Below are 18,491 nucleotides of genomic sequence, written 5' to 3'. Positions count from 1 at the left end.
TCTCAGTTTTTCCTACTTCTCTATTCCTTAGTCATCCTGCTCTGCTTTGCATTTCATGTCTAAAATATTTTTCCAGTAATTCCCAGGTCTTCAAAGTAGTCTATTTTACTCGTCACTTCGCCGAAACCCCTGGCATGCTGTGCCAGGGTTAGCAGCATACTTCCATACTTTGCAGTTTAAATCATAACACAGTTACAAGTTTGCCTAATTTATTGATTCATTTTCATCGTATTCTCCACAAGCTTAGCTCAAAATCAACTCTTCTCTAAATTGTTGCTTCTCTGAAGAGGCATTAGGTGCCATGTACAGCCTGGGGTCCTTGTCGGGCCATGCAACCCCTTTGGGTACAGCCAGAGGCTGCACCTTGTCTCCAGGCCTTTTGGCTCATTTTACACATCTCAGTGAAGCTGTGGCTTTTGTGGCTGAAGAAGAAGGCTCTCAGCTACAAATGCTTCCTGTGAAGACTCAGCTTGGAACAGGAAGACTTCTGAAGCAAACCAAACTGCAAGACAGTCTGAAGAAAAAAGTCCAGACTGCTTTTAGAAGCTCTTAGGAAAGGCTGACCTTTCAAAGTAAAAGCTTTAATGCCTCTCAAGTGGCCTCGTGATACCTGACCCTAGCCATACCTGCCTTCAGTGCCAGTCACAACCAGATTCCCAACTTCCCTGTAGAGAGGAAAGAAGGAATACAAGACATCCAAGAGGTATTTATATGGACTAACCTTGCCTAAAAGGAAAAAGTAGCCTAGTTTCTTTTTTTTTTGTAGTCATCAAGGAAAGAGATGCTCTTACAGAGAAGGATGCTGGGCAGTTACCTTCTGAAGGAGCTACTGTCTTGGGAGAGCCCAAGGGATTTGCCTTGGACTCCCAAGGGGCTAGAATTAGAGTTTCTGAATACATAATTCCATGTCACTTAGTCCTTTTATCTAACTGTAACTGATTTACTGGGTCTTAGCCTATTAAATAACAGAACACTGGGAAAATCAAAAAATCCCCAGGAACAGCTGCTTAATGTGTGAGTAAAAGCTGTAGAAGTTAATGGCTTAGTTGGGTTTTAGTCAGGTTAATATGAAATGAGGTGAAAAAAATATGTCAGAGGTGAGAAGTCAGAAGTGAAAAATGAGTCGGGCTTTCCCTTTTCATAGTGACGTGAATTCTTCCTATCCCTGTTGCACTGCTCTGTATTTGTGCTTTGCATCATGTGCCTGAAATTTTACATGAAGTTCCTTCTATGTGTGGAAGAAGAACCTCATTTGTCTGTGGCAAACTCCTTCAGCATGCCTGGAGGTGAACACGCTCCACGTTCACCGCAAGTCAGGTCTCAACGAGCACCACGTGTAGGAGCTCTGAAGTACAGCTTATTGAGCTCTCTTTAGTCACAAACCCTCTCTTGAGGTCAGAAGAGTGGAATTTAGCGAAGAAAATAGGAGTCATCGTGCTTGGTTCAGCAAGCTACATCTGTCTTCTAACAGTCACCAAACATACAGCTTCCCCTGTCCTCCTCACGATGCGTTGGACAGCCTGGCTGTGCTGTACACTTTAGCTACAGACCTCTCCTGCTTGCTCTGTTGTTAGGCACGCGATGTCCGTCTGCTTGCTCAGGGGGCTTCTGTCTCTCCCATCACCGCAGTATCTGCATGTCATAATCTTCGGTTAAGAGCTGAGGGAATTACAAGGACGATGCAGCTAAGCGATTTAACCTGAAGTGAGAAGTCAGCAGTGAAGCATCGATCACAGTCCTCCTCACAAGGTCAAATTGTTTAACAGTGCTTCTGAATTCCTTTATAAGCAGGGGTACGAATGATGCTTTGCTACGCTGCACAGATGCGCGTGCTGGATGCTTATGTGATGAAGGGAGAGTGGACAAGCAAGCAGACATCAGTGTTAGAGGATGCTCTGACTACAAGGGGAGCTCTACATGAAATAGGACTTCTGACACCAGATAATCGAATTGGGATTGGACAGAATGTCTCTCTGCCCTTTCAGGCTGATCTTTATTAAATATATTCTGCATTGGAGCCTTCATTTCTATTCTGTGTGGCATATAATCTCCTAACTTTGTTTACCAAGTTATCTGCACTGGAATAAGATTAGCAATGGTGTAGTCTAACAGCTCTGTCAGCCTGATGGCCACAGGCAACTGGAGCATGGCATGACTGAGGGCTAAACCTTTGCTAGGATCATCCAGGTCTCCGGTCCTTCTCGAAACTTTGGCGGGGAATTTATTCCTATTTCATGCTCGTCGTGGTGCAGCTGGGATGTTAATATACTTTTCATTCTGGAATTCACTATGCAAAGGCTTTTTGATGATGATATAGACAGTAGGTTAAAGGTGGGCTCACGTGAACTTAAACCAGCTGTTTCCTTAAAGACACCATGTTCCGTGTCAAAGAAAAGTTAAACAAACAAAGTGGTCAGGACAAATCCTTTCTTTCCCCACGTGTCTGGTTGTGTTGAAAGAGGAAGCAGTATTCTGGGAACAGAGTCTTTCCCTTTTCTCTCATGTGATAGTACAACAATTTGTTTTGGCAAAGACATAAGAAACGCTTCCTCTTTTTACATGAGGGAAGCCAACCTCTCAGCATTTTGAAGACCATGTTCTTGCATGCATTCTTCCTGCTTTAATCTAAAGAGACTGTATCTCTGAATAGCCAAGATTATTTTTCTTCTCTCCGCCAATGTGGCTTACCAACGAACCTGTAATGAAGTAGCACAACACGTGGGACTACCTTATCTGTGCCCTTATCGTAACCTTTGAACCAGCTGATTGATTTCAGCTGCATTTGATAGACAGTAACTTCCTGCTCTTTCATGAAAATCAGCTTCCAAATAGATGAAGGCAGTTCTACTAAAAGAGTGAGGAAAAGGCAAGGAAATGTCAACTCGCTTCTGTCAGCAGCTGCCCAGCCAACTAGCACAGGCATTGGTCATACGAGCTAGGCTATGGGTTTTTTGCCTTTCTGAAAGCCAAAGAGGGAGGAAAAAAAAAAAAAAGAACCTACAGAAGAGGCTGCTACTGTGGAAGGGGGGATAGGGAACACACAGGGAGCTGAATTTTTCCAGTGGAGAGGTGTACCAGATAGCGGGCATGAGGCTTCATTAGGATCAGCACTCACAGAGCAGCTTTGGTGAGAGGTGAAGAAAAGCAGCAGTGAAACAAAATGCCTTTAAAAAACCCCCAAATTAAAATGCTTCCCCATTTTTTCACATTAAAACAAAATATGATGAAAATTGAAAAGTTCAGAAAAATTGTGTGCAGATTACACATAGCTGGGTGGTTCAAAGAATCAACGCCTGTTCTCCGTATCTTTTCTTCCTGCAAGTTTTCAAGAAGTGAATATTGACACGGTAACTAACAAACCTCAAAACCGTAGCCAAAAATTTTGCAATTCCCACAATCGAGTTACGATTTACACACAACTGCACTCGTGGCAAGTTACTTTTGCTGACAGAATTTAATTTTTCACTCTCGTTTTGATGTAATGATACACACACACAAAAAATCTGTCACTCACAAAATTAGCGCACAGTGCAAGGGTCACACTTTACGCCTCAACGTTGGTGTGGACGTAACCTTCATATGCATGACCAGGGCTATGCAGGTGAGATGGTATTATGTAGCATGGGAGTCACATCAATCTGGATTTACTTTTTTTGAATTAAGAATTTGTATCAGTAGATAAATAAAATGAACCTGCCTTTTAACTCCCACTTCAGCTGCCAAGTTTTCCACTGACTTCAGTGGATTCTGGATTAGGTAGGCAAAATTTAATTAGACATAGAAACTGCGGGGCCAAGGCTCAGGGGACTGAGCAATACCTGAACACAGAGGACTATCTGGCAGTGCACCGGCATGTTCCCATTATCCTTGGTGATGAAGTATGAGTAACATTTTGCAATGCAAAACACACAGAATATTTGTGTTTGGTTTATTCATTCCAAGTTCATACTATCATAATAACTTTACAATTTTGCATCAGGTAAAAAAATACTCAGTAGAAAGATTATGTCACCGGGGATATTCTCACACAACTTCTCATTAAAAAAAAGTCATATCAGGTCTTTATAAAATATGATTTTGTTTTACAAATCTTATACAACATGCCATTTTGATTAGCTTTTGCAATAAATAGTTCATCAAAGTTAAATTAACTGGTATTTTATATATACAATATTTGCTTTTTAAATTAATGTCATAATACAGTCCCAGGTATTGCTGTAAGTTAACAGTGAGCTGCTACCAACAGTGGCAAAAATTACGTATCGTTTAATTCCTCATTTATAGTCCAAGTCTCTTGTACTTTAAAAAAATTGTACGATTCTGTCAAAAGTACACAACTTCATAGAATAATTTTCACTGTCTTAAGAATGCAGCAATAAGAAGATAAACTCAGCAGCCCATTTGCTTTTTTTTTTTGGTTTGAATGAAGCATAAGGAGTGCATTTAGGCCTTTTCTGAAGCTGGTACTATTCTGGAATCAGAATCTTCTTGTTCAGAGTCCTGAAGGTGCTCTGTTGTCTTGCTAGCCTCATCTCCTGTCTCATCGCTTTGATTTTTGGATTCTTCTGAAATGACAGTTACCTTGTCATAAAAAAGATCCTCTTCATGTGGAAGCGAAGAAAAAAACTGCGAACTACTGGGAGGCTTGCTCAAAAACTGTGAAGGAAAGAGGAAATGAGAATTAGGCTGCACCAGCCATACCATCCTGTTTGCTTAGAAATATGTTTTTGTATCGTTTTCCACACATCAATTGGCTTTCTCAATCCTTAGAAGTCCCAGAGAGGCAACAATGTAATAACCTCTGTGCTCACTTTAACATCCTGTGCAAGGCTTGGAAGCAAGCTGGAAATGCCTTTATTTGCAGGAAGATACCCCAGGGATTAGTGACTTCTTTGGAATATAAACTTTCTTAAAAAAATAAAATAACTTAGCTTTTGTTTGGAAACAAAACCTAAAAACAGCAACTTGACTGTAGGCGAAGGAATTCTCAGAGAGGTTTGTCAAATAGCTCCAAAAGATGTGAATTGCTCCTGCCACCTCAGAGAGCTGCTCTGCCTGCTTAGACATCAAATAGTGATGCTTTAAATGTCAACATAAACTATAACCACTTAGTCAAGTAAAGGAAAAGGAGGGAGATTTGTGAGGCTATGCAGTTTGGTGAGAAAGAAGACCTAATTTTAGTACCGAAATATCACAACTTCCTCCCACCCCCTGTTCTGTTGATAAGATGGAACCAGCCTCAAAAATCAACATGGACTTTATGGGATGTCATGAGACTGCATTTTGAATGTCAACACAAGAGCAGCACACCTACTTAACACAGCAATAACATGTCAACCACTCATTCTGGCAGCTGAAGTGACAGCTCATTTTACTGGTAGTGTCTGGATGAGTACGACTGCATTTTCTTCTTGTGACCTGACTCCTGCCTATTACTTTAGTGCATTTTACATGGGAAACAAGCTGCTTTATCAGGAGTCCTGTTCACTGTAATTACAAAAGTAAAGACAAACATTATTACTATTAGATCTTTTTCTAGCATGGTGTGATTTGAAATGTTCTGTCAGTAAACTGCTCTCTCAAACGTTCATGTAGTGAAATCACTGCCTTTGATAAATGTCATTTTAGGTAAGCACGATGGACCTTTGGTTACTGTGATTAACTACTATAAGACACTAGCACACAACGAAAATTCTCCCCTTCTTGTGAGAAACCTGTGAGCAAAATGAAATTTGACCATATCCTGTACTGATCAGAGCAACACGACCTTCCCAACAGCTAAGCTCCAGCTTCAGCACACTCCTGTGTGCCGAGCATGTGCTCAACTTCAAGCACAAGACGATTGCCAAGTCAGCTGCAAAGCCTTTGTCTGCTGAACTCCAAATGAGCCAAAAGGGAAGATCCTGAGAAACTGCAGGAAACTCAGAAGAGTATAGGTTGCCAACTTCAGCGTACATAACGCTCTGTGTAGCCTTGTTTCTTGAAGAAGATTCTAATACAGCCTTTTTAAGTTGCTATATGGGTAACAGGGTTGGTGGTGTTCCCCAACAGTAATGGCTAAGATTCATAGCTCTCATTTCATCTTCAATTTTCAGATTTCACTATATTCTTTACCTAAGACTCACTATTGCATTTAACTTTGTTTCTGGAGAACAAATGTGCAATTTTAAGTCTAAAATGAGATAGTGGAGACAGACAGTCAGTTGTTCACTACCTAAAAAGAGGAACTGAAGACTAACACCTGTTATTCTCCCACTTTAAAAAGAAAGAAAACATCCTGTTTCTAAGCCATATGAAGCTTCATATTACAAATTAGGCAGTTGCTTTAGGATTAAAAGCCTATGCCCAGTTTTTAAGTTGTTCAGCTTTTAAATATTTTTGACCATTCTGTGCAGAACAATTCAGAATGACAGTATTTTATAGTTTTTTATACATCGGTTTACTTCAAAAGGAAGTCCAATTTCACTGCTTCTTACTTATGTCTACGCAGTGCCACAGAACATGATGAAAAAACTGAGGTAACGTTCATGCAAAATTTATGAACTCGTAATGCCAGAAATTAAATATCAAATAAACTAACTTCTACTACCTTTCTCACACTGAAAAGTACCTTCCTTTGTCAGCTTTTTCCATGTGAAGCTCACAACTTCACCATTTATGCTTATTTGAATGGCTTTTTACGTTTGGCAGAAGAGTGAGTGTTACCATACACAATAACTATATAAAAAGAGATAACCAGCATCATTCCTTGTAGTCTAAAACCCCCTCAGAACAGTCTGCACTTCACAGATGGCCAGCCATCAGGCCCAAATGAAGTAAGGCAAAATAAAAGAAGCTCTAAAGGTTTTGGCACAGAGAGCCTTTGAAAGGTGGGCGGTTCTGCTGAAAAGGCTGATTTTAATTGTGTTAGGTAGAAAACAAACCTCTTTCAAGTGTTGTGGGAAAATATACGACGGGCAGAAAACATGTTTGGTGAGTCGATATAGAGACAAAAAGGAAAAGAAACAAACAGGAACGGATATTACAACGACCAACATCGATCCTATAAGGACAGTCACAATTAACCACACAGGAGTTACACCTGCAAGAGATAAGGAAAAAAATATTAAAACCGCGATTATTAATTTCTGAATATATAATTTTCAAATTATCGCTTTCTCTACAGAATTAAAAAACCCCAAACTATTACAAAATTGTGACTGCAAATATAAGTCTATGTTTCCAGATGCAAAATACCTCTTAGCTCTTCAATTTTTAGTCTAAACAGGGGGAGGAATTTCTCAATAAAGTAAGCTTACAAGCCACCATATTTAGACATTTACAGTTACACATACTGGTGATTCTACATGCAATACCAGGCAAATGATTAAAAGAAAAAAGACCAACAGAACCATCCACAAGGTGATATAATGTAAAAAGCTATTGTACACTCTTTGGTGTTTAGCGAGCGTGGGAGTTGACACATAACACTACCAGAGTATGGGCTTCCACCTTTGAAGAGATCTGCAAAAATAGTAGCAAAGTAAAGTCAGCAGAGAACAAAAGTCTGTAAAATTCTAAACTACTGAGCCTTTAAAACAATTATGTCGTGCACAGGTATTTCACAACAGGCAATGGGAATGAAGCTGTATCCATACATCACTGTATAAATGTTTTAAACCAACCTACATTCGTTAAGTGTTGCTCTGGCCATGAAACAACAAGCAACACCACCATCAAAATCGACCTGCAATTCAACTGCAGTGCAGGTAGATAATATACACGTGGGAAAAATATAGGAGGAAACATTTTATGAGGAAAAACATATGAGAAACAGATTAGCCCAGTAGCTTCCCCAGGCTTCCCCCAAATGGCTTCCTCATCAACTTGTGTCTCTGATTTTCCACAAGTTTTCCGAGGGTGTAAGTTACTTGAAATACATGTTATGCCTGTGAAAAAGACAGTATTGGACTCTATCCCTTCTTTTAACTAGGGACATAAAGCTCCATGCTAAGACGACAGCGTCAGACGACATGGTGGTTATTGCTGGACTCCACAGGCAGCAGCTAGGGTGGCATGGCTGGAAAGTAAAGTGCTTTTGGTACTCAACTGCCTTCAAAATTTAAAGGAAAGCATTGAGACAAAATAATTGTGTGTGTTATTGATTAATAACTGCTGTGTGTCACAGAGAAAGAGCATGATGGCAGACACTGGCAACATAGTCACAGATGACGCAGACTGCAACACAGGGTCCAATCCCTTTCTCAGGTACAGATAATATGGAACAAAGGCTTTCATAAGATAATGAATACGGCTAATGGTAAAAGAAATTCCAGCACAGAGTGTGATCAGTGAACAGCCTATGCTCCATTTAACTCTGATTTTCAGGCCTCCGCAGGAAAGTAAAACATCATGCCACCGGTGCTATATCGCTTGCAGTTTGTTTTCAACTCCTTTGCTTCCAAAGGTGCACACGTATTAATCACCAAACAACACTGAAGTAACAAATGCATCCATTTTTGGAAGGTCCATATGTTACACTGATTTTAATTTTGAATGGCTTTGCACATTTCCTAGTTCCCTACAGCATGTGCCCTGTTGGGATGCACCAGGTATTACCGTTGTGGGTTGTCTGCTCACAAAGCTCTCCGCTCAGTTCCCCCGTTTTGTTCCACTCGGGGATAACTGCTTGCACTTCAATACAATATATTGTCCATGGCTCCAGCTGAGATAATATTTCAGAGTTATGTTTAGTGTCTATGTGAATTACCTAGTAACAGAGAAGAATACAGAAAATTTGAAAAGCACAAGTCCGGTAAATGGACTAGCTAAGTAATTAAAATTACATTTAGTAGGACAAATCTTAGCAGCTATAGCTGCAACGTGAATAAGGCTTTCAAAGGCAGAATGAAATCCCCTGCCTCTCTCACATAACTGATAACTCTACATTGATTTCACCTGTGGTTAGAGAGTGAGACCTCTCCCTCCACTGACTTTCTGGCTGCTTCTAGCAGCATTAATGAAGTTTTAGGCTAAAGAGGCCTACAAAGACATAGAATCATAGAATCACAGAATGGTTAGAGCTGGAAGGGACCTTCAAAGGTCATCTAGTCCAACCCCCCTGCAAGGAACAGGGACATCTCCAACTAGATCAGGTTGCTCAGGGCCTCGTCCAACCTGGCCTTGAATGTCTCCAGGGATGGAGCATCCACCACCTCTCTGGGCAACCTGTTCCAGTGTTCTACAACTCTCATGGTAAAAAATTTTTTCCCTAATATCCAATCTGAATCTACCTCCCTCTATTTTAAAACCATTACCCCTTGTCCTATCACAACAGGCCCTCCTGAACAGCCTCTCCCCATCTTTCTTGTAGGCCCCATGATAAATGAGATCTGCTTGCAGAGAGAAATGATCACCTAACCAAATGGGATCAACTAAGGGTGCTGTCACAGACAAACATAATTTAATTTGAGATGGAGTGAGCAGGATGGATGAACTAGATAAAAGAAAGAAAAAGAGAGAGAAATTAAAGGGCTTGTGGAAGATATTAAGTGACTGACAGCAGATGCAACTTGCTCTCTAAAGGCGTGATTGGTTAGGTCCTTCTAACTATGCGGTCCCTACAGAGTATATGAATCCCTAAAACATGTCCTATTATGAAGTAACAGATTCTTTCTCGAGTGAGAAGACTCCATAAGTAGGCTTCAACATTTTGAGCAAGCATTCACTTCAAAAAACAACCTATGAAGTTACATTGTCTATGCCTTTTGCTTTGATTCCTATAAAAATTTATAGAATCATAGAATTGTTTAGGTTGGAAAAGACCTTTGAGATCATTGAGTCAAACTATAAACGTAACACTGCCAAGTCCACCACTAAACCATGTCCCTAAGTGCCACACCTACACTTCTTTTAAATACCTTCAGGGATGATGACTCAACCACTTCCCTGCGCAGCCCGTTCCAACACTAGACAACCCTTTCCAGGAAGGCTTTTTTCCTCATATCCAATCTAAACCTCCTGTGGTGCAACTGGAGGCCGTTTCTTCTTGTTGTATCACTTGTTAGTTGGGAGAAGAGACCAACACCCACCTCGTTACAACGTCCTTTCAGGTGGTTGTAGAGAGTGATGTCTCCCCCCTCAGTCTCCTTTTCTCCAGGCTAAACAACTCCAGTCCCCTAGCTGCTCCTCATCAGACTTGTGCTCCAGACCCTTCACCAGCTTCACTGCCCTTCTCTGGACACACTGCAGCACCTCAGTGTCTCTCTTGCAGTGAGGGGCTCAAAACTGAACACAGTATTCGAGACGCGGCCTCACCAGTGCTGAGTACAGGAGGACAATCACCACCCTACTCCTGCTGGCCACACTATTTCTGATATGAATACCTTCATTTCTTGTAGTCTGGAAATCGAAAACCAGTCTGTTTTTTGGGAAACAATGACCTCTCATTTTCTGGAATTGAACACCAAAGAATTTTGCAGGGTAATAAAAACAAATCAGAATTCTATGTAGTGGAGTTCTATTATATGAAAATTGTACTGATGTACAAAGCACTAATTATACTGTGACTGGTATCTTCTGGTAAAGGGCTTTCTTTTTTCCCGTAATAGAACTCATGACCCTATAATTAATATATTACTGATGACCTTTCTCCTACATTTTGCATGGAGATGAGTAACAGATTTGTCTGTGGAAGAGGCTGTCCACAAGAGGAAGAAAGCAAATTACAACTCGTAGAAATTGAAGAGGTGAAGGTGACCACAGTTAATCCAAGGCCTCAGTCATGGTGGTATTCAAAGCCCAGAGTCCCACAAGGAGCACAAATACTTGAATGACATGAGATTTGAATCTAAATCAGCTTATCGCCATGATCACAGACACCGCTGATGTTACAGCTTCTGAGTTTCCCCTTGCTTGTATGTGTGAAAATACAGAGATTTGGTGGGGCAGACTGCATCACAAATAAATCATCACTAAGCTGAAGGAATAAACTCTCATAATGTAGCAGCTATTTCTAATTAAGGAAAGAGTAAATTATATCCATGCCACTGTTCAACTACACAGCTATCTGCCATTTGCTCTGAATACCAGTTATAGTGACTGGACTTTATTACACTGTAATTAGTAGAGACACGTTTTTACTTCAGTACTGTTAGCTTTCAGAACTTCATCAGTACAGTGTTTTACCAAGAAGAGCATATCTCAAAGTCAAGGGGTCACAGCATGCAGGAAGCAGAAGTTACCTCTGTATCGCTGCCTTTCTTCCAGTACAGTATTCTGTAATTCCACGAGCCATAATGTTGCTTTAGAGGCCACTTGTCATGTTCATGTTCAGCAAAAGGCCCTATGAAATCCACATGCAGGGACCCAGACTCAGACTTCACTTTCACATCAGGTGGCCCAATGACCGCTGTATATTGGAACGGCAGAAAAGAAGAAAGAATGGAATTCAGTTTCACATTGTTTTCAATGTGACATTTTTACACAACCTATGACAATTCATGCTTTAAATAATTTTATCTATTAGAAGAAAGTTATTTTTTCCATGGGTCAGGTATAAATAAATCCTTTCCTTATAGAACTGGTCTTGAAAGGGATTTTATTTTGCAGCTAAATAACAGATATTTTTGCAGACTACATTTTCCCCACACTAAATTAACTCAGTTCTCTTTTGCCAGCTGTGGTGACTCCTGGGAGAGGAAGGACCATTTCTACAGGTTATTACTCACTTCTCTTTCTGGGCCAAGCTGTTGCAACATCTGTATTTTCTGAGGAGATCCTCTAGTGAAGTGTTTTAATGTTTCTTTCATTGTGATCACTTTGAAAAACTGAAACATTTGAATCATTTCTGTGTGTCTTAAAGATTTTGCTCCTTAGACTGAATATTATATTCTCGTCTTTTCAAAGTGGCTTGTCCTTACTATGTTTTTGTGCCACTACCTAAATTACTTCATGAGTAACTTAGTTATCAACTACATTGCGTCTCCAATGAGCTCTCCATTAATATCTCCTGTAATTCCAACAAACAACTCTGCCTTGGCTGCCTCCACTAAAGTTCTGCCTGGCTACAGCCAAACTATCAAGTGTTTAAGAAAGCAAGAGCTCAATATATAGATAATTTTGCATTCCTCTAGAAATATCTTTCTTTAATTTAAAATAATAAAAAAAATGTACTTGCTGGACCATGCATTCATGTAACACCCATGAAGATGTTACTGAACTTGTGAAAAATAACATGAAGAGGGTTTGGTTACTCTAGTTTTCTTAGGCTATTCGTACAACACAGAGTGGAATTTCTTACAAAAGCACTAGCAGAAATAGTAACACCTAAAGGAATATCAGATATTTTTATCATGATGCCCTGCTCAAATCAGCTATGACAACATTAGTAATCCTCATGTCCTCAGAGATTTGGCTACTTGGCCAGTACTCCCAGGTCTTTCTCTGTAGATTTACATCCAGATTTTCTCAGTTCAAGAATAAGCTGCCTGTCCAAAGCTAAGCCTGCTCTGAAGGCCATACATCCTTTCAAATATGTGTTTGAACATGTTTGTTAACAACTTTGTTAATGATTTACATGCTTGCTCTTTGCTCTGAAATCCAGTCGTACTTTTAGTATTATACTTTCTTTTGGCTGTAATTTATGCTTGCAATGTTTTGTTTGGGTTTTTTTTTTTCTGTGCTATGTTTCAGTGCTTCTGTTCTAGGCAGGTTAAATTATATCAACACCATGCTTTTGGAGAGAGATAACCACTAATTTTGAAAAACAAGGCTGTAAACTGTAAAAGTACACTCTGAAATCCAAGGAAAAAAACAATGAAATTCAAGCAGATAAAGGCAGAACAAGAAAGAAAATTATTTTTAAAACTTTTTTTTCAAAGATAGATGTGTAACAGAAGCTTTCTGCATGATTTTAACAGCTGTAAGGAGAATAAAGCCTTGAGTAACATTAACTACACCATCTAAGATAATTTCCTGTTTGCTTATGAGTGGTGTAAGAATGTACAAAATAAAGGACACTCACAGGTAAAAACCACTCCCTCATTCCCAAGCTCAGGTGACAGCAACACCTGTTGCGTGCTCTAATGCAAGGCAATGTCTAAATAATCTCTCGCAAAAGACTGTAAAGCTTCACTAAGAGAATGGCAATATTGTGCAATGAAGATTTATTGACTAAAAATTAATCTTTCACTGTGAATTTTTTTTTAACTAAAAAAAAAGCTTTTTGCCTGACATAGCAATGAAGAAGAAAGTAATTGAACTTATTTATACAAGAAGTTTGAATCCTTGAAGAAAAGCTCTCACTGGCTGAAAAATATAAACAAAGCCTTATTTTAAGGGAAAAATATAAATTTTTTAAAACCTCCTCAAAAGATGTTTCAAGTACCAATACTAACATCTACTGTAACAGCAAACCTACTATGCTTTCTGACAGCAACTTCTGTCTTCAAAAAGATGGAAGTCTTACAACTAAGATTTTATAGTTCAGTGTAATTAAATTTTAAAATTATCTGCATGCTAAAGCTTTTCTTATAGAGCCAAACTGTAAAGGTGCATTAATAGCAGACAATATTGTTTGTGGAAGATTAGAAAAAGGCTTACTGTCATCCATTGGCTTAAATCTGACGGTCGCCCACTCTGAATGGTTATTTTCTGCCTCCGCTCTGACCTGTAAAACGTAGTCCCCATACACAGACAGAGAAGAGACATCACACTCCGTGAGTCTCAAGTTTGTCCTCACATTTTCGTATGTGTCTCCAGGGAAATTAATGCTGAATGGAAGAGGAAAAAAAAAAAAAGTGTATGATGGGTAAATTATAACTGATTAAATGTCTTTCCTCTCAATTTACAGGAAAAGTGGCACATCTTTATTATACAATCAATTATGACTCACGAACAAGAAAATTAAATCCAGTGTATGAGAAACATCATTACTAGTGTGTACACACACATTAAAGCATTTTATATGCATCTATGAATCTGTGATAAAGTTAGAGATTTAAATGCTGACTCAGCAAAAAGATGCCCTTCTCTTGACAGTGATTACAAAACTTGATTCAACAGACAGTAGTTATCAGAACGCCTGCAAATATTAAGACAATATCACTACACATGGCTCTGGTGTCTAACTTGGACTGTGTTCAGAACTGCCTTTAAAATACACACATAAGGAAAAGTCAGAGAAAATAGAGCCTGAGAACAGACTGGGAAACATATAGTCAATGATATTCTTCCTGTTTTGCACTAAAAACCCACCTAGGAATGTAGTGATCAACAGGTCATTGCTACCAGAACCCAAAAAAATCTTCTTTTGACTAAGATGGCCAGTACCCTCAAGTTTGAGGATTTCTCTTCCGCAGGCACCTGCCCGTGGGTGCCATCACCCCCGCTTGAAATCCTACCCTGTCTTGGCCAAAGAATCCAACCTTCAGCTGGAACTGAAGACCTCTGGCCCACCACGTGATTTCCTTGCCAAGCACGGAGGCTGGGCAGGGAAAGCGGCCGCCTTTCCCTCGGTACAGCCACACAGACCGCTCTTCCAGACAGCAAAGACCAACGTGGAAGGACACAGTAGCAAAACCAAAACAATGCTAAATCAACCCACCAAAAACAATAGAAAGAGGCCACAGAAAACGTGTCCTAAGTTTAAGGCACTGAACGGACGAGCCACCTGCCTGCAGCTCATCAGGCGTTTCCACTAACGGCTGCGTTGGTGGCAGAGCACAAAATGATGCTGAAGTGAAAGACCAGATAAGGTCCTAACGCTCCGCAGGACAAAGCCTCTTGAATTGCAGGTAACAGCAACATGATAGAGAAAAAAACACACACATAGCTAATAACAGTCAATGTTAAAATGTGTTTCTGGTTCCAAAAAAAGTAGGTACCAAGCAGTCTTGGGTGTGAATGGCCCAGGAAATGCCTCCGCGTTTATTTAGCTCAGGAGATAAGCCTCTCACAAGCTGAAAAAAAGGGTCAGCTACTGATCTATCAAAAGGAAACAAGTCACAAACACACACAGCTGTAAAACGTGAATTAAAGAAAGCACAACTCCCCCAGACTCACCTCTTAGATCGGACAGTGTAACTTATATTCCCTTCATGAAACTTAGGTGCATCCCATCGTAAAATGCTACGAAGATTAACTGAAATAATTCTTGCGTTTTGGGGTTTTGGCACTATTCCAGATACTGTAGGAGCAACCAGAAACAAGCGTTTTAGTATGTATTACTCCAGCAGCTGCTCAGTTATCCAAAACTTCAATACAGCCTTCTTTCTCTTCATTGCCTCAGACACCTTTTTTTTTTTTCAAAAAAAACCCAAACAGGCTTTAATAGAATTAATTTAAATCCTGATGCCTATTGTTTCTTCTGAGCTTATGCAACAAAAACATATTAGCCAGCATCAATGATTTCCAGTAAGTACAGTCTTTATGATATCATCATTTATTAACACATGACTGACTCATCGAGACTTAGGGCCCATGAGGATACGTGCATGAACTCTCACTGAGATTGTCAAAATCAAATTTTTCTATGTAGTGCTCCAGTATCATTATGGAAACAACATGAGTGTGGACTGATTTGCTGGATTTTTTTCTGAAGAGGAATATGAACAGTCTTTCTACATATACCTGGGTATAAGAATGAACTAATTAAAAAAACCTTCACCATGAGCATGTTTATATCATCACTGCATGGCTTAGCCTCGCCATTTAAAATGCTTTACTCACTCTGTTATTAAACCACCCTTTTGAAAAACAGAGATAAACAAGAAATACCTTTGAAGGCAAGAGAGCTATTAAATATACCAACAGGTAAATGCATTGTTAATTGGCACTCTTCACATGAGACGAACACAAGATCCTTTTGCTTTATTGAAACTGAATAAAGGAAACCCTGAAGTAGTATTGATGTAATAGTCCATTACTATTACGATTTAATTATTTCAAAATAATTCATAGACTCATAGAATGGTTTGGGTTGGAAGAGACCTTAAAGATCATCCAGTTCCAACCCCCCTGCCATGGGCAGGGACACCTTCCTCTAGATCAGGTTGCTCAAAGCCTCATCCAACCTGGCCTTGAACACTTCCAGGGATGGGGCATCTACAACTTCTCTGGGCAACCTGTTCTAGTGTTTCATCACCCTCACTGTAAAAAATGTCTTCCTTATTTCTAATTGAAATCTCCCCTCTTTCAGTTTAAAGCTGCTGCCCCCTGTCCTATCACTACACGCCAAATGCTGGTATTGAAACTAAAATAGAAAATGTTTTGCTCCATTTTTGCAACACATCTGATCAATGCAAACAAACCCTCTCAGATCAGATTAGTGCTTAAATGCCACAGGAATAAAACCTAATGACTTATGTTCTAAGAAACAAAACTAAATAAACTGTTTTATATGTCTGTAATTGATGTGGTGCATAAATACATGACTGTGTCAGTTACCCACCTGTAGCAGACAAGAATTTTAAATCTAAATCCTGCTTAAATAAGAACTATTTCACAGGCTCAATTCTTACATCGTTACCCTCACACCCAACAGATCAACTCGAACGTGCTTCATATCAGAAAAGCAGAAGTTGCTTGCTCTCCTGCACCCAGGACCTGGCAGATACCATCCCTGTGCATACCTGCCCCCACTGACACCCACCTCAGGCACTCACCTTCAGAGATCTCTGCCCGTGCACACGCTCTGCCCCTTTGCAGGGTTGTGCCCAGAGCATTGAAAGCACCTCTGGCCTCCCACTCCCACACGTTCTCCTAGCTGCAAAATCCCAGGTATGCAGTATGCCAAGGAAGACGGGCACAGGTAGCAGACTGCAAAGACACAGCCGAAAAAAAAATCTGGCCGCTACAAGGCATCTGATTTCTCCCGCACAACGTGGTTCTCGCTACAAAGGTCTCTCTAGAGCGCTGCCCGCACTTTAAGGAAGCTCCCTCCAAAAGTTTGAGGAAGGCTTGTAAATTCCCAACAAAGAGCACGACGCCTTTGAAGGCTCGCTTCCCTGACAGTGTCTTCTACTTGAAAAATCTCCAGGTAAAGTTTTTCATTCTGCACTGTAGTCCCAAGGAGCTGAGAAAAACGACTTCTGCAATTTCAGTCTTTGTAAATGGTTTGTACACAGCTCCCACCGCCGGCTTAGACACAGCCAGTTTTGGGAACCGCGGGGCCCAGGCAGCTTCAGGGGCCGTGGGGCTGCTCCGAGCGCTCTCGCCGTGCCCGGAGCAGCACGAGTTGTGCCAGAGAGGGCCAGTTCGTGCCGGGCTTTCCGGCCACGGCTACGCCCGCGCTCCCACGCTGCTCACGGTTACCGTGCCGGGAAGAGCGCGGTCTGGCTCCCACACGCGCATTTCATCACCGGGATTTGCACAAGTGTCCAAAACCGAAAAGGAAAGTTCCGGTTTCTCAGCACAGATACAGGATTCGGGGAAAACACAAGGCGAGGGGGCAGCAGGAGCGGGACCCCCGCCGACGGAGCATCCCGCCGGCACCCCCAGCCCCTCCGGCCAAGGCGCCCTGCGGAGGGCGGGCGGCCGCCGCCCTCTCGCCGCTCGCCGCGCGGCACCGCGGAGCACACCCGGCGGCGCCCGGGCTGTCGGGTCAGCGCAGCCGCGGAGAACGAAGCCGGCCGCCTCTAGCGAGCCGCGCTCCCGCTGCCCTCCCGAGCGCCCCGGCCCCGCCGCGGGATCGGGAGGACGAGCCCTCGCCCGGGGCCGGCCAGGCCCCTCCGCCACCCCCTGCCAGGGCCGGGGCGGACTCACCGCAGAGCAGGAGGCAGCTGCAGAGGGCGCAGAGGAGGGCGGCGGCCATGGCGTCTCCCGGCGCGGTCCTCCCTCAGCAGCCGGGGTGCCGGCGCCGCCGCGCCATGGCACCGGGCCGGGCGCTGCCCTCGCAGGCGGGGAACTAGGGCCTCCCCCAAACTCTTCCGCCTTCCCGGGGCGGGGCGGGCCGCTCCGAGCTGCGGGGCTCCACCCGGTGCCGCCCCCGAGCCCTCGGGGAACATCCCTACTCGCGCCGCTGCCGGCTCACCCTAGCCTTCCCAAAGCCTCCCGCGTTCAGCACGGCTCTGCTCTTCTTTCCAGAGAGAGCCCAGCCACCACCTGAACCTTCCCCACAGGCCTAGGAAGCTGTTCATCGGTGATGTGTTTTAAAATACGTTAATGATGCCTGGCAGCTGGGAAGGCAGGAGATGAGGAGTCAGCATGAAGTGGATAAATAGACATCAGATGACTCAAGTGATCTTGAGTGCCATTCCCACCTGCCTTGTGGCCTCGTTTAACAGCAGGAGGCGTGATTCCCACCGCAAGCACTACGAATGTTACCTGAGGAAAAGTTTATTTTCTGACTTGAGCATCTGGCCTGCACCACAGACGCCAATGTCGCTACTTCTACCAGAACCTTCAGCGTCCCTCATCAAAACCAGTATAAACTCTGGAGGGGAAAAAAGGAGGTACAGCCAGAAACTGCTTGAGGGCAGAAAAGCAGTACCTAAGCAGATCACCGCAAGGCG

The 18,491-nt window shown here is 42.0% G+C and overlaps 1 protein-coding gene across 1 annotated transcript; it reads right to left on the bottom strand.

The window, feature by feature from the left end:
- Positions 1-3,911: 3,911 nt before the first annotated feature.
- Positions 3,912-17,799, bottom strand: IL10RB (interleukin 10 receptor subunit beta). Its single transcript, XM_086617766.1, has 7 exons — positions 17,743-17,799; positions 15,043-15,166; positions 13,582-13,751; positions 11,223-11,389; positions 8,599-8,749; positions 6,924-7,081; positions 3,912-4,656 (listed from the first exon to the last, which is right to left on the bottom strand). Exons 1-7 carry the CDS (start codon positions 17,789-17,791, stop codon positions 4,444-4,446), a joined length of 1,032 nt encoding a protein of 343 aa, XP_086473892.1. The 5' UTR covers positions 17,792-17,799; the 3' UTR covers positions 3,912-4,443.
- Positions 17,800-18,491: the final 692 nt, after the last annotated feature.

Source organism: Tauraco erythrolophus, chromosome 1 (assembly GCF_009769465.1).
Source record: "Tauraco erythrolophus isolate bTauEry1 chromosome 1, bTauEry1.pri, whole genome shotgun sequence".
Classification (NCBI taxonomy): domain Eukaryota; kingdom Metazoa; phylum Chordata; class Aves; order Musophagiformes; family Musophagidae; genus Tauraco; species Tauraco erythrolophus.
Note: the sequence above shows the minus strand (reverse complement) of the source record. Positions and strands in the feature narration are given on the sequence as shown.

Coding starts and splice junctions, on each gene's coding strand:
- IL10RB (XM_086617766.1), bottom strand. CDS start 17,791: ATGGCCGCCGCCCTCCTCTGCGCCCTCTGCAGCTGCCTCCTGCTCTGC. Junction 13,752..15,042: donor TACACTGTCCGATCTAAGAG/GTGAGTCTGGGG, acceptor TCTTCCATTCAG/CATTAATTTCCCTGGAGACA. Junction 4,657..6,923: donor TCCCACAACACTTGAAAGAG/GTTTGTTTTCTA, acceptor TTTCCTTCACAG/TTTTTGAGCAAGCCTCCCAG.